At 50.4% G+C, this 15794-nt stretch overlaps 1 protein-coding gene and 1 long non-coding RNA gene across 5 annotated transcripts; both read left to right on the top strand.

Annotated features, from left to right (window-relative positions):
• Positions 1-403: 403 nt before the first annotated feature.
• On the top strand, positions 404-7412 carry LOC119086623. The gene is made up of 3 exons (XR_005089950.1): positions 404-530; positions 2428-2544; positions 3986-7412. It is a non-coding gene; the product is annotated as an uncharacterized LOC119086623 (long non-coding RNA).
• A 967-nt stretch (positions 7413-8379) lies between these two features.
• On the top strand, positions 8380-15271 carry LOC114695500. 4 transcript variants are annotated; one of them, XR_005089948.1, is made up of 5 exons: positions 8380-8468; positions 8749-8886; positions 9323-9422; positions 12907-13856; positions 14153-15271. XR_005089948.1 is itself a non-coding variant. In XM_028872845.2 (3 exons), exons 1-3 carry the CDS (start codon positions 9205-9207, stop codon positions 14620-14622), a joined length of 783 nt encoding a protein of 260 aa, XP_028728678.1. In that variant the 5' UTR covers positions 8928-9204; the 3' UTR covers positions 14623-15271. The 4 variants fall into 4 exon arrangements, 1 of the variants encoding a protein (XP_028728678.1); XR_005089949.1 differs by lacking the exon at positions 8380-8468 and having other exon boundaries at positions 8589-8886; positions 12907-13497; positions 13694-13856; XR_005089941.1 differs by lacking the exon at positions 8380-8468 and having other exon boundaries at positions 8589-8886.
• Positions 15272-15794: the final 523 nt, after the last annotated feature.

Below are 15794 nucleotides of genomic sequence, written 5' to 3'. Positions count from 1 at the left end.
GTGGAGAACCTTGCTGCGGCCTCTGGGGTGGCAAACATCTTTAGGGGGCAGGGTGGGAGGTATGGGTCTGTGGGTAAAGTGCTTGCTGCACAAACGTAAATTCAGATCCCCAGGAGCCACATAAAAAGAAATACGTGGCCACAAGTATCTATAATGTGTCTTTAATGCAGGGAGAGAGAGAGAGACCTTCACACATGTACACACATATGCATACACATGGTCATGTAAACATGCAAACGGTAGAGAGAGAGAGAGAGAGAGAGAGAGAGAGAGAGAGAGAGAGAAGAAGAAGGAGGAGGAGGAGGAGGAGGAGGAGGAGGAGGGAGGGTGAGAGGGGGAAGAGAGGAAGGGAGGGAGGGAGGGAAGGAGAGAGGCTGGTTTGAGGCTTCAAAGAGTCAGGGCTGTTTGTTTGCAGGAAGGCAAGTCTGTGGTAAATCCTCCAGGAGAGGAGGCACCCCAGAAGCCCCAGTTGGTTCTCACTTCTCAGTGCAGCAGACTTTCCCTGGAGTGGGTGGAGTGATGCCAAGCAGGTAATGAGGGATGGGAAAGGAATGGGTTTATTAGCGATCTGCTCTTGCTTAGCGGTCTGCTCTTGCGTGGCAAATGACTCCCTAAGCCTAGCAACTTAAAACAACAATGTAACAACGGCTCCTCTCTCACCTGGCTCCTGAGGATCTGGAATCTTGGCAGTGCCGGGCTGGTAGGTTGGCTCAGCCTCTCTCCCACAGATGGAGTCAAGGTCTCAGCGGGGGTTCGGCATCTGAAGGTTGACATGTGCCTGAGGGGCTGCCTCCCAGTTCACCCTGGGGGTCTGGGCTGCCCTCAGGTCTTGCCACGTGCACATCTGCACAGGGCCGGGAGTGTCTTCATGACACGGCAGCCGGTGGTCTCCTCAGTGAATGATCCAAAGAGAAGCATGGGGGGCCTGCACCACCCCTGCTTGACCTAGTTTTAAAAACTGTCACACAGGCAGTTTTGCTGCATTCTTTTGTTCTTAAGTAGTTTTATGTTATACTGTTTATGAATAACTGTCAGCCCTTCATACCCGTGGGCTCTACATCTGTGATGGTTCACCTTCATCATCAACTGGGCTGGATACGATCCTATAAGTGCTTTCCAAGAACTGTAACCGGGGAGGGAGACCCATCCTGAATGTGGGCAGCTCCATCCCATGAGCTGGGATGCCAGTCTGAATAGAGTAAGAGGGAAAACAGCTGAGTGCCAGGTTCATCTACCTCTGCTTCCTGACTGTGGATACAATGTGATGAGCTGCCTCACACTCCTGCCCACATTTCCACCCTGATTAACTGTACCCCCTAAAGTGTGAGCCAGAAGAAGCCCTTTCTTTCCTAATTTGTGTTTGGCAGGCTTTTTGAATCACAGCCACAAGAAAACTAACTAACACACTATCCATGAATCCAACCAACCATGGATAGAAAACATTCAGAAAAAAAGGCTATGCCTGTTCGAAACACATGTTGACTATTCCCTGTCTATGGGGCAATACGTAGCATCCAGTACTCATGTAGCATTTACCTCGTGTTAGGAATCGCATATAACCCATGATTTAAAGTCTTCAGGTGGACTGTGTATGTCCTGTGCAAGTACTTTGGAAGTACTAAGCCCATTTTATACAAAGATCTTAAACATCTGTAGACTTGGATATATGAGGGGGATGCTAGCACCTACGGCCGGGGGACTCTGAGAAGTGACCATATGGCACAATAAAATTTACATGGTGTCACCATACCAACTTCACAGTGATTTCACTTTCTTCAAATGACTGAATTTCAACGAGGGAGTCACACACACACATTCTCACAGAATCCAGTTTCTTATGCATGAATAGGCAAGGCCATGATGACTCATTTTTCTTAACGAACTCAAACTACAACTAAATGTAATAGTATTGTGCTTATTTATAAGAGTTGATTTTCCAGATTTGTTTGAGAAGTTTTTGGAGTAATTTAATTAACATATTTTATTATGTAGTTATTAGCATATTTGCTTAGGATATTTGGTGTAATATTCACAGATAAGGACCAAACAAATTTCCCCAAACAAGGGCTTCTTATTAAATGCTTTATTATTATTTCAAGTTCTTCACATGAAAATTATCTCCTAACCTGGGTTCAGAGTACCTGTTAAGTCCTAAAACTTCCAAGTCTCCTGAAAAGGTAGAATGCCATGTTGGCATAGAGCACCTGGAATCTTCTCACACAGATGGTGGTACTGTGGCTTGGATAGGTTTGTCCAACAAAGCGTTGGAGGCCTGGCCCCGATATTATGGTGCGGAGGTGGTGGGATGTTTAGGAGGTGGGGCTGAACGGGAGGAGCTGCACCGTGGGGGCGTGGCTTCGCAGGGATTGATTCCAGTCTCCAGGAGCTGGAAGGAGTTGAATAAAAGCAAGGATGGTGTCTCCCCAGTGTCTTCCTCAGATCTGGCTTTATCTGTTTCTCAGCTGTGCTGTGACCTAGCCAAGGGACCTCACCAGAGCTGGACACATGGATCTGCCTGATCTTGGATGCTTAGCCTTCTAACCTGTGAGTAAAATAAAAACAATCTTCTTTCTTTTTTAGGAGATTGCGTGTGTGTGTGTGTGTGTGTGTGTGTGTGTGTGTGTGTGTGTGTGTGTGTGTGATATGTGTGGGGGTGCTCTTGGCGGTCAGGAGAAGGTGTTGGGTCTCCTGGAGCTGGAGTTACGTTAGGGTTGTGAACAGCCCCCTGTGAGTGCTGGGAACTGAACTCAGGTTCTCTGAAACTTCAGCAGGCACTCTAAATGGCTGAAATAGCTTTCCAGTCCCAAACTATCTTCTCTGTACAGTACCCAGTCTCAGGCATTTTGTTAAAGAAACAAAGTTAGCAGGTATACAGGTGGCGATATTAGCAGGTACCCGGAGCATTGTGCTTTGTGAGTCCCGGCTTCCATTTTACCATGGTGCCAGGCTGCCGAACATCTCTTGGTGTTTTATTCTTTGTCCACATTTCCTCATCACCTCTGCTGTATCAAATCCACAAACATCTCTGGAGAAACACCTTTGCAGTCCTTTCCTCCTCCCCCCATTCCTGGACTCCCATCTCTCAGTAAAGAAGCTGGTGAGCACTCAGGCAGAGTGCGTGGTATTGGGAGCAAAAGCAGACACTGTGAGCTGGGCGGTGGTGGAGCAAGCTTTAATCCCAGAACTCCAGAGGCAGAGGCAGGCGGATCTCTGTGAGTTCAAGGCCAGCCTGGTCTACAAAGGGAGTTCCAGGACAGCCAGGGCTGTTACATAGAGAAACCCTGTCTCAAAAAATCAGAAAGAAGGAGGAGGAGAAGGGGGAGGAGGAGAAGGAGGGGAAGGAGGAAGATGACGACACCTGGTCCCCACCTCCAGGCACTACTCACAGTCCTTTGAACATCTACTGGGGGAATCCCAGACACCAGTATTGACTTTGCACACTTTCAAGATTCATCCCTGTTCCTGGAAATGAGTCACTCCATGTAGCTCACACTCAGAGAACAGATTGACCACAAGACTTACAAAGAACTTGTGAACATATTTGAAAACTGCCACAGGGGAACGGTAGTCTCAGTTGGGTTCAGCTAACAGCAGGTGAATCCTGTGAGTTACCACTTCCCTGGCTCAGTCTCTCTAACACGATTTGGAGACAACATTCTGTGTCATCCTATGCCATCATAGGACATGAACACTGGAATGGAATCTAGCCATACCATTTCATGTCTCCAAGCCTCAGTTTCTCCGTATGTACCATTGCCTACCGCCTAGTGATATGGCATGATGAACGGTGACCCGTAAACTCGGCAAGCGCAGAGGCATCTGTTTGCTGGAGAAGTCAAGAGTGTTGAGGAGGCTTGTCGTGGTCACTGAAAGTGAAGAACAGGCTGGAGGAAGGGATTCTTCCCCTTCACACACAAGCTCTTGCAACTCCACAGAGTATTGTCTCATCCTTAGTTCTTTCTTTCTTTTCTTCCTTTTTCCGGAGCTGAGGACCGAACCCAGGGCCTTGCCCTTGCTAGGTAAGTGCTCTGCCACTGGGCTAAATCCCCAACCCCTTAGCCTTAGTTCTTTGGGTAAGAAAACTTCTGTGAACACACTAAGAATCTGGATACACAGAAAATACCCAGCTATTCCTAGGATTGAACTGTGACTCCAGAATGAAGCTGAGCGCTCTCCTACCATGACCAATATTACCTGGTACAACAAACTGCCAGAGAGCGCGCCTCTCTTCAGGGTTGCAGCAGGAGAGAGAGTTCTGACACTATGTCTGTCTGTCACTCTGGGAGATGGACCAGATGAGACCTTCCACCAGGGGCCAGAGGATCAAAGGCTAGCTTGCCACTGGACCCCAGCAGGACCGACTTAGACCCAGGAAATGACACTAAGCCGGGTGGTGCTATTGGAGGAACAGAGGGGCTGCAGCTGGCTCGGCACCATGGCCAAATGTGACAACCAGCTTAGAGTTGACACCATAGGCTGGGGGTGAGATGGGGCACATCTATGCCTTAGTTACTTCAGTCAGACTCCTCCCGTGAGAGGGCAAGGACCCCCACCCTCACCCCATCCAGTTAGAGGCCTCTGCATGGAGGCCACATTCCCAGGATACCTCTGTCCCAGCTGGGTGGATCACTGGGAAAGGCTGGGCGTGTGCTTTTCCACATCTAGACCTCTACAGTCCTCAGTGCGAGTCAGTGACAGGGAGGACTCAACCTTGATTTGCCTAGATCAGAGGATAGAGTGGGATCCTAGACAGCCTGGGTTGCTGGGTCAGTTAACTAGTGCTGTGTAACAATCCATCCAGACACAGTGGCATAAATTCAAACAGCCAAGCTGTTTCCATTCGGGGTTCCATCTGGTTGGAGTTGGGTGGTGACTGGGGCCCTGGCAGTCTCAAATGCATTGTTGCTTTGTGTCCAGCTCCTGTGTAGAGAAGGCTCATCCATTCAGGGCTCCTGGGTGCCCCCTCCTTCTTCTCCTTCCCTAGGGTCTACTCTCCAGGGTGAAAAACCTTCTTCTGGACCCTGGAAACATCTAAGGGTCCTAAGAGAGACGGGCAGAAGCAGCATGAGAAGAACTTAGCCAAGCTGCCATCTTTCTTGCCTTGTGGAGATGGCTATCTCAGGAGGCTCTTTCTGTGGTACTGGTGGCAGGCAAAGCCTCTGGTTCGTGGTGGTCCAGAGCCGTGGAAGGCGAAGAAGTGATAACAGAGCAATAGATCAGCTCAGAGGTAGCCAGAGTGGAGGAGAAGTGGGAACAACTTGGAAGCTGCAGGTTGTGTCTGGGGGTGGGAACTGGGATGAGGAGGAAAAGGTCTCGGGGAGAGCAGTGAGGGAAGAGGTGGGCCATTACATACGTTCACTGGTGTGAAAAGTCCTTTCAGAGGTTGGAAAGGTGGCTCAGTGCTTAAGAGCGTGGATGCCTTGGTTGCTCAGGATTCGATTATCAGGCAGCTCAGAACCACCTGCAACTCCAGCCCCAGGGAGCCCCTGGCTTCCCAGGGCACCTGTGTTCACGTGCACATACCCACACACAGACACACATACACCTGACTTTAAAAATCTCTTCACGTCTCTGGAATTTTCTCACATTTACGTATTTGTTTGTTTTTATGTGTGGGGGGCCGTGAATGGGTGTGCACCTGCCGTGGTGTGGGTGTGGAGGTTAGAGATAAGTTTTTCCTACCACATGAGGTCCAGGTTGTCAGGCTTGGAAGGAAGCGCCTTCCAGCTGAGCCATCATTCCAGCCCTGTTTGGGGTTTTTATTTAAAAACGAAAAGTAAGCAAACAAACAAAAACACGGACCTTGGTTAAGGGATGAATGTTTGTGTCCTCACCTAATTTCTGTGTTGGCACCCAGCCGTATGGCTGGATTTGGAGCCAGGCTTTTGGGAGGTGAATAAGGTCAGATAAGTTCGTAGGTGGAGTCTTAATATGATAAGGCTGGTGCCTTATCAGACGAGAAAGGGACACCAGAGCCCCGCCCCCCATCTCTGTGCATCTAGGGGAAAGGCCGTGTGAGCCCCTATGAGAAGGCGGTCACCTGCCAGTCACCGAGAGGGGCTCCCCAGGACACTTTGATCTGGAATCTCCAGCCTGCAGAATAGTGAGAATACAATTCCATTGTGGAAGCCACCAGCCTGTGGCATTTTGTCCTGGCAGCTCCAGCAGATGGACACAGCTGTCAGTTTACTTTTTATGCTTGTGTGTGTGCGCGCGCGCGCGCGCGCGTGCGTGTGCGTGTGCGTGTGCGTGTGTGTGTGTGTGTGTGTGTGTGTGTGTTTTGAGAGCCTTTTGATTCCCCAGGCTGCTTTGTACAGCCACTAGGGAGCCGCAGGGGTCTGTGTGAATTCATCAAAATCGGAGCACGTAGGCTCCAGGCTGCTTACCTCATGAGTCCCCACGTGAGGATGGTCTCTACCTTGGCAAACCAGAGGCAGAAGTGACAGGAAACCATCAGTGTCCTGAGAAGCTGGCTGTGAGTGGTAGACCTTCCCCCACCCATGCCCAGGCAGAGGCCTCACCATGTATTCATGAACTTAGCTTGCAGTGAGCCGAGCAGGCAAGAATTTTTATTTTGGAGTCACTGCTCATAAGTTATAGGGCTTGGGAAAGTTACTTCAAGTTGCCTGAGCCTCAGTTTCCTCCCCTGAAATATGGGGGTAATATCGTTATCACCTCCTGGGGGTGTTGTGAGGTCCAAAAGAGCTTGCACACACACCAAACATTTAGCACGGAGTAGCATGAGATAATGCAACCCAGAGCTTGTGGGGGTGTAACCACCAAGTTCCAGGTCAAGAACGGCCATTGTGAAGCAGCCTTTCAGAATGAATATCAGGGGAAAGCATGGCTTCTCTTCAACTCTCACTTGAATGTGCTACAGTGGAGGGCATTGACTCATTTGCCTGCTGCCCTTGCAGGGGCAACAGGAACAGGGACCACTCAGGCAAGCCGTAGAAGCTGTGCCTGAAGCTAAGTGGAGCCCTCCCTTGGTGGTGGCTTTTTTGGATCACTAGAGTTTCCAGTTCTGTTCCAGAGCCTAGAAAATCAATTTTCTTCAAGGAGAAGCTTTTGAATTTTTAGCTGGTACAGAAACTGCAGCGGTTACACAAGAGCAGTCCAAGGTGGCCAGTTCGTGCCTCGGGCCATTTGCTGGCCTGACTGAGGCAGCATTGGAGGGATGAGGGAGAGAGGGCTTCATGGAAATGGAGGCTGTGTTTTGGCTGAAAGACAAACCTTTGTTCTCACTGGATGGTTTTTGGAGGGTGTGGCAGGAGGTGAGGCCACGTGCACAGAAAGCAGCTGTTAGCATCCACGCTCTCTGCTCTGCACATCATCTGTCTGCCACTTCTCTCTGCAAAATGTGTCTTCCAGAAATACCCCGGCCGGGCGGTGGTGGCGCACGCCTTTAATCCCAGCACTTGGGAGGCAGAGGCAGGCGGATCTCTGTGAGTTCGAGGCCAGCCTGGGCTACCAAGTGAGCTCCAGGAAAGGCACAAAGCTACACAGAGAAACCCTGTCTCGAAAAACCAAAAAAAAAAAAAAAAAAAAAAAGAAAAAGAAAAAAAAAAAAAAGAAAAAAAAAAAGAAATACCCCAAGCCCAGCTCCATGGCAGCGAGTCCTCCCTCCCTCCCTCCCTCCCTCCCTCCCTCCCTCCCTCCCTCCCTCCCTCCCTCCTCTCTCCTTCCCTCCCTCTCCCTTCTCCCTCCCTCCCTCCTCCCTCCCTCCCTCCCTCCCTACTCTCTCTTTCCCTCCCATGGAGCTTTGCTTTATATGGAGCAAAGGCCTATGGAGCCCTAGGAGAGAGCTTTCACATTCCCATCTCCAGCACCAGCCGGCAGCTGTGACAGGATTCCAGGCGATGACCTCATGAACCTGCACACTGTCATTAGCATCCCCAGCACTGCCAGCCTGACCTACTTCTGGCTCTGAAATCACACTCCTGGACTGCTGCCTCCTTCGTTCCAAAGCACGTGCTGCAGGAAGAACACGTTAAGGAGTATCCGTCCCTCACATCCCACTGAAAGCAAAATCACACTGCAAGCAGCCGGAGCTAAGTGTGGGGGTTGTAGAGAAAGGGCAATGGCTGCTCTGGGGGCAGGGACTGCTCTCCAGGGAGTGAGCAGACATGCATGGCCAAGGAATGAAGTTACGGACGGACACACTGCTCAGCAGTGCGTTCCTCAGAGAAGGACTCAACATGGCGTCAAACTGCATATTAGTTAGGATTCTCTATGTGAACAGAACCCCAACTGGATGACTATGTATTACATAGCGCATTGATTAGATTGACTTACAGGATGTGCAGAGTCCAGCAATGGCTGTCTGTACACAAGCGAGGCTGAGAACCCAGTCAGTCCACCAGGCTGGAGACCTCAGCAGCCCCAGTCTGGTGTGGAAGGTCTGAGGAATCCTAGAGAGTCGCTGCTGTTTTGTCCTCGCAGGGAAGCCAAAGAAGATGGGTTCCAAGGTCAGTATCAGAATGGGACATTTATTAGCAAGAAGCAAAGCAGTCTGGGAGTGGTGATACATGCCTTTACTGTGAGTTCGAGGCCAGCGCGGTCTACATATGGAGTTCCAGGCCAGCCAGGACCACATAGTGGTATTCTGTATTAAAGACAAAAACAAACAAACAAACATACAAAAAAACCAAAGGCAGGCAGGTTAAGTTCCTCTGACCTCTTTCTGTCCAGGCAACTGCTGCTGACAGGTACTCTCTCAGTTAACCCTTCCTGGTAATGTTCTCACAGACCTGCTTGGCAGCCTGGCTCTTAGTGGACTCTAGATCCAATCAAGCTGATAACCGTGATTAGTGTCACACAGTGAGAGCCCAGGCTGTATCATCTCACAACCCATCTGTGGACTCTGTGACCTCAACACGCCCACCCGTGAGTGTTTGGAGATGGGGGTCTTTAAAATAAGGTTACGGGGGGGGGGGATCCTGATCCAGGCTGCCTGGAGGCACCATGAGGGAGGCTGCTTGAGTTTGAATGGGAACCTGAATTTTCCCCAGAGGCCCACTGTTGAAGAAGTTTCCCCACCCTTGCGGTGGTGTCTTTCAGAGCTGGTGGACCTTTAAGAGGTGGGGCCTGGGAAGAGCCCTGCTACTCTCTGGGGGCGTTGAAAGGAAGTGGAACCTGCCCCTTCTTTCTTCCTTTCTTTGGGCCCTGGGATAAAGGGGATCCCAGACCCACCCTTCCACCTTGATGTGCTCAGGGGACCCCCCCACCCCCCGCCCCCAGCAATGGGCTGCCGAGCACAGCCTGGCACCTCTCACCCTGAGCCATAGTGACCTTTTCCTCCTCGTCTATCGACTTATTGCAGAGATTTGTCACAGGAATAGAAGTCGGGCTGACAAAGGAAGGTCAGACACCTGGGAAAACACCATCAGAGCACATGCACCGAGAACAGATCATGTGACCAGGTAACAAGAGGGCAGCTGTCTGCAAGTCAAGGAGAGAGGCCTCTCAGGAGCCAAACTTGTCAACACCTTGGTCTCAGGTTTCCAGTCCCTCGAACTGTAAGAAAGGAAATTTCAGTTGTTTAAACTGTGCAGTTTGTGGTATTTTGTTACGGGAGCTCTAGAAAACCAACACCATACACCCACAAATTTTGGGTGTTTTTAAAAAATTAACCGGATAGGATAAGTCAGCTGGTTTCCATTGCTACTGCTGGTGACAGGAAGTGCAGAGCCAAAGGACCGGTTGGGGTGACCACAATGTCTGGAGCGAGTCCACATTTGGGGAATATGATACCTGACCAGAGCAGGAGTTGGGGAGTGAGTGGTAGGTGAGGGGCATGGAGGGTGGGGATGTGGTGAGTGAGCAGAATGGAGAGCGGGGGTCATAGAGAGTAGGGGTGTGTGGAGAGTGGGGGTGTGTGTGATGTGTGTATAGAAAATTGGGGGTGCAGAGAGTGAGAGGCATGGAGAGTGAAGGATGTGGTGTATCCCTTGTGGAGAAAAGTGACTCTAGGGTATAAAAAAAAATTTGGTTTTTCTCTAGATCCCAAAATTCTAACTGAAGTTCACTGCTATGGTAACATCTGAGACATTTATCTTCTAAAGTGTGTATGAGCTCTGAGACAGAGCCGAGGGGTGCCCACACATTTTTCTTTTGCTAAGGGACACGTAGGGGATATTTTTATTTTTCAATTTATTTGTGTATGTGTGTGTGTGTGTGTGTGTTTGTATGTGTATGTGTGTGTTTGTATGTGTATGTGTGTGTTTGTATGTGTATGTGTGTGTTTGTATGTGTATGTATGTGTATGTGTGTATGTGTGTGTTTGTATGTGTATGTATGTGTATGTGTGTATGTGTGCTTAGGTGCCCATGGAGATCAGAAGAGGACACTGGACCCTTGGAGCTGGTTACATGGAGCTGAGGAACAGAACAAGAGGAAGGGCATGCTGGTGTGTAGCTGGTTTTCTTCTGTCCCCATCTCGCTCAGGCTGGGGCCCAGCCCATGGCATGGTGCCACCCACACTTAGAGTGGGCCTTCCCTCCTCAGCCAAACCTCTGTGGAAACACCCTCACAGACACATCCAGAAGTGTGCTTTCTAGATAATTGGAAATGCAGTCAAGTTGACAATCAAGATTAGCTATCACACCACCCAGGCCAGCCTGGCTTAGGCTCCAGACACTCCTGCAGGGGACCCAGACTCCTGGCGAGAAGAACAGCTCTGAAGTGATGGCTAGAATCCACACACTGTCAGGGCTGCCAGCTGCTCCAGATGTCCAGGGTTATGCTCCGGGTGTCTGCCGCCCCATGGCATGGCCTCAGACACAGTTACTATGTCAAGGCTTCCTTGGTTCCAGAATGTTCCAGAATGCTTTCTAAGCCCCCCCCCCCACTGATTCCCTGATTATTCCTTTCAGTGAGAAAAGTTGGGCTGATCACTAGAAACTGGGCCCTTGGTGAGGAGCACATTGATAAAGGCCAGCACTTCCAAGAACGAAGCCCTCATGATAAGAAGAGCACTGCCCAGGGAGCACTCCCAAACACGGCACTCTCACAGGAGGGTACTGCTGAGGCCTGAACACAGGGTCTGGCAGTTAGGAGCACACTTCTGAGGGGAGTACTCCCAAGCACTGCACTTTCACAGGGAGGGCACTGCTGAGGCCTGAACACAGGGCCTGGCAGTTAGGAGCATACTTCTGAGGGGAGCACTCCCAAGCACACAACCTTAGATTCTGAGCACACTCCTGAGAGGAGCACTCCTGAGCACACAACCTTGGATTTGGAGCACAGTGCTGAGGGGAGCATTCCCAAGCATACAACCTTAGATTCAGAGCACACTTCTGCGGGGAGCATTCTTGGTATAACTGAGCTCAGAGTGGCCGTCCTTCATCTTCAGAAGATAGTGCCCCAGAGCAGGGCTCCCAAAATCCATGAGATCAGGGGCCAGGCAGCAGCACTTAGCGGTATCCCACCTTGATTTCTCAAGGTGGGGGTGATTAACATAATGGGCTCCAAGTTCCAAATAAGGAGAAAGGTGTCAGTGTCCTGATTTTCAGAGCTCTAGGAAACAGTGGAAGAGGTGTTCTCTGGGGTCCAGGTGGCAGGCAGCCATGAAGACACTGCCTTCCAGATGAAATCAGAAGAGTAGGGAGTGACCTCACAAACAATGTCCATGGAAGGACAAACGGATGAACCAGTGTGGTGTGCTCATACCAGGGAATGTCATTCAGCCATTAAGAATGGCTATACCTGTACATGCTTTGACATGGAGGAAATTCAAAAATATCATGTTGATAAAAGAAGTCAGGAACAAAAAAAAATGCATTCATTTGTGTGATTTCATCTCTGTGCGAGTCAGTCTTCTGGGAGAATCCATACAAAGTGCATTAGTTAGTTTTCCGTACTTGTGATGAAGCACCTGAAGCTGTGTGCTTTTTAACGATAGGAAGTTTTTCTAGCTCACAGATGTGGAAGCTGAAAGCCTATGACCAGGTGGCCCCATCCACACCTCCTCTCCTGAAAGCCTCTGTGGCTGGCAGATGGCATTTTGGGGGAGCTTGTGAAAGAAGAAGAGGTCACATGGTAAAAAGGGGAACCAGAGAAGGGGTCAATCAGGCTCCTGTAGGCTTCGCCTTCTAAAAGTCCCATCACCCCTCTGCTGGGTGGCAAGCCAGACCCCAAGTATAACATGAGGGTGAACACGTTAATGATGAAGGGGGTGTGGGCCCGGGAGCCTTTAGCACAGGGCTTCATTCTGTGGCGATGGAGGGGTCCTCGATTAGACAGTGACAGAGACTGCAACCCTGTGAGTATCCTGGGAATGACTTGCTGGACATTTTAATGTCAACAGTTCAGATATTCTGCAGGTCAGAGTTTTTAAGAAGTGGATTCATGACTATGGGAGGCCATGGTCATCTGTCCCCTTTCCATGCCTTAGCCAGTGTCCGTTAGGAAATGATCACAACTAAAGAAACAGTCAGATCAGCTGTGCTGGGCCCCTGAGGACAGTCTTCGAAGGCAGCCTCATACCTCTTGGTGAGTGCACACAGCTATGACTCATTCAGCCCTTCCAAAGGGACCATGGTATTTCACTTGAGCGACCCTATCTCGGCAAAGGAAGCTAGCTGGGCTTTCCAGGGTGGTTATATGCAGCCCAAATTGACTCTGAAATCCAAAGTGCCTTTATGGCCTGTGTTAGGAAAGGGGCGTGTAGAAGACTATGGGGTCTGTGCACTAGGCACATGGCCTGGGTTCTCTCTCTTCCTGTGTGTGTGTGTGTGTGTGTGTGTGTGTGTGTGTGTGTGTGTGTGTGTGTGCATTTTGAGCATGTGTGCAGGTATGTGTGCACCTGTTCATGTGTATAGGTATGCATTCATATTTGTCTTTAGAGGCCAGAGGCCAATGTTAGTTATCTTCCCCACTTGCTCCTCACCTTGTATTTTTAAAAAGTTCTTTCATAGAATCTGGAACTCACCAGTTTAGCCAGGTTGGCTAGCCAGTGACCTCTGGAGTGCCCTCCTCCCTGCCCCGGGAATCACAGCCATGGTGCCTCATGACAGGATGTCTGTGTGTGTGCTGAGGCTCAAATGCAGGCACTGTGATTGTGTGCCATGGACTTCATCCGCTGAGCCATCTCTCCAGCCCATGGCCTGGGTTTTGAGAGGTGAACTCGACCAGACTTCAGCCATTGGCAGAACCCACAGATTCATTTCCTGGCCTGTGGAAAGGGCTGACGCCCAGTGGACATCTTTGAGGTTCTATCGATAGCCAAGAGTGTAAACAAAATATGGCTTCTGTCTAAGGGGATGGGTGGAGGGGACCATTGGTGGATGCTACCCTTCTCATGGCTTTAAGTCTCTGTTGTGGGTTCTCGTCCCTATTCTGTTCCCTAGTACTTAGCTTAACGTGCTGTAATTTAAACCATCAGCGTCCACCTTCAAAGACCTCACAGAACATAGTTACCGAGGGCGCAAACACTGAAAAGTTCACCTGGCTACTGCCCAGTCACACCGATGTGCCACATGGGGTTTCTACCCCGGAGTAAGTTTCCTAACAGTTGATCTGATGAACACCGTTTCCTACCCCAGAAGGAGGACCCCAGGCAGCTTGCACTCCTATGTGGGGGAGCCAGAACAATCCTGAGTTTCCCCAGGACTCCAGAGAGTCTCCTGTGATGTAATACTGGAGCTGCTGGAAGGTATGGGACCATATGACCTTTGATCTCCACATGGGATAGGATACCATGGCAACCAGACCTGAACAGCAGCAGGTGGCAGGCACCGTGGATGGCATGGAGCACCAAGGACGGAGTGGAACGTGTACTCTCTGGAGGTGAGGAGAGGCCTGCTCTGCTCATAGTACATGACAGCCATCGCCCAAGGGATGATGGGACAATAATGGTGAGTTCTGCACCAGGGAGAGGCACAGGCTAGGTGTGCCTTTGGGGTCGTGGAGGTGCTGTAGTTTGTAGAAGGCTGAGTGTCCCTTTGGGTTCTAAGTGTCGGGGGCTGCTCGTCAGAGAGTGAGGTGGGAAGACAATGGGACCCTTCGGAGGTGGAGCCTGGTGGGAAGCCCTTACTTAGGCCTTTGGGTACTGTCCTCAGAAGGCATTCCAAGACAGCACCCTTGGGACCTCTCACACAGTGAGTCATTAGGGACCAACTCATCCCCTGAGCAACTCTCTTCCTTCCTCAAGTGCTCCAGAGGCATTGCCATGCTTCAGCTGTCAGGCCAGACCACCGTCTTCACCAGAATCCCGAGCTAACCCAACTTTCCCAAGCTATGGAATCGCCAGAAAACAAGCCCACAGAGGCGTGGCCTTGCATGCTCAGGAACAGATGGCCACACTCAGCAGCCTCAGGAGGTGCCAGTCCTGCTGGTACCCAGCGATGCCCAGGACAGAGTGGTTCTGCAAGGTCTGCTAAGTCTGGAGCTAAGAAGCGCAGCTGGCTACATCCCGCCACCGATCCATGCCACACCTCCGTCCTCACCACGCGTCTCATGTCTCACTCCTCACACTTCCCGGGATTTGCGGTCAGAGGAGGTAAAGGCCCAAGAGCACTTCATAGGCCAGCTTGGTGTCAGACCACACAAAGATGGAGGGCACTGGACCTCAGCCCCACACAGTGCTTACCACCCAGGGACCATGGAAGACCTCATCATTAACAGAGCAGCCTGAAGCACACAGTCATCCACTGTATGTCCAGGGACCACTCTGGGAAGATTCACTCCCTAGGTACCTGCCTCACCCTGGAACTCCTCCCTCGGCCTCTGCTCTGGAACTCTGACACCTTCCTCTACAAGGCCTTCCCCAGAGCTGGGCTGACACCAGGCGCTAAACTTCCAGAATGCTGAGAGCTAAATGAACCTCTTCTCTCCATACATTAACCAGCCTCAGTTATGTCGTTATAGTCAAGGAAAATGGACCTGTGTATCTTTTATCTTCCTACTTATATATTTATGCTTTTACTAGATATGTTGGTGTGTGCGTGAGTGTGCGTGTGAATGTGCGTGCATGTGTGTGTAGTGTATGTGCATGTATGGGCATGCTCACCCTTGCCGGCAGGCATGAATGAAAGTCCAAGGTTGGAGGTGGAATGACTTCTATCATTTCTCTACCTTAATTTCCGAGGCTTTGTCCCCTACTAAATCTCAAGTGTGGTGTTTGGTTAAGCTGGCTGGCTGGGGAGCCTCTGAGATTGGCCCATTTTTGTCCCCTTGCACAGAGACTGCAGGTACACACTGCCATGCCTGGCTTTTACATGGGTACTGGAGATTCGAACTCAGGTCCTCATGCTGTACAGCAGGTATTTTACCCACTGAGCATTTCCTTAGCTCTGGGCATCTTTTCTTAACTTTTTTTTTAACTTTCTTTTTATTTATTTTTTTGTATCTTTCCCATCATGCATTCCCCTTCCCACTCATTTCCCTGTCCCTTCGTATCCACCCTCTGCCCTTGCACCCTCCCCCCAAATAAAATAAAATTTAAGAGGAAAAAAAAAGAAAAGAAAAAAAATGTTGTCGTGGAAGCTGTAGTGTGACACAGTGAGTCACTCAGTAACCCCTTTAGTCCATATATCTTTACTTGCAAGTGTTCATTGCGAAGAGTCATTGGTCTGGTTCGAGGCCTCTGGTTTCTGCTCCACTATCAATGCTGGGCCCTCACTGGGACTCCTGTTGTTGCTACACTGTGTCCTGGAGATCCTGCAGCTTTGGGTCTGCAGGACCGGCCCCTCATGTGTGATCATGGATGGGGTGGATGTTGGGGCGGGCCAACTCATAATCCCGGTTTGGGGCCTGGGTAGTTGCAGGGTTGGTCAGCTGGCTAGCTCTCCCCT

Source organism: Peromyscus leucopus, chromosome 1 (genome assembly GCF_004664715.2).
Source record: "Peromyscus leucopus breed LL Stock chromosome 1, UCI_PerLeu_2.1, whole genome shotgun sequence".
Taxonomy (NCBI): Eukaryota; Metazoa; Chordata; class Mammalia; order Rodentia; family Cricetidae; genus Peromyscus; species Peromyscus leucopus.
Note: the sequence above shows the minus strand (reverse complement) of the source record. Positions and strands in the feature narration are given on the sequence as shown.

Bases quoted from the DNA above. Each gene is read 5' to 3' on its own strand.
- LOC114695500 (XM_028872845.2), top strand. From the start codon at position 9,205: ATGTGCTCAGGGGACCCCCCCACCCCCCGCCCCCAGCAATGGGCTGCC. The intron at 9,423-13,693 runs GTAACAAGAGGG...CACATGGGATAG, and splicing joins AGAACAGATCATGTGACCAG to GATACCATGGCAACCAGACC. The intron at 13,789-14,152 runs GTGAGGAGAGGC...TCCTTCCTCAAG, and splicing joins GGAACGTGTACTCTCTGGAG to TGCTCCAGAGGCATTGCCAT.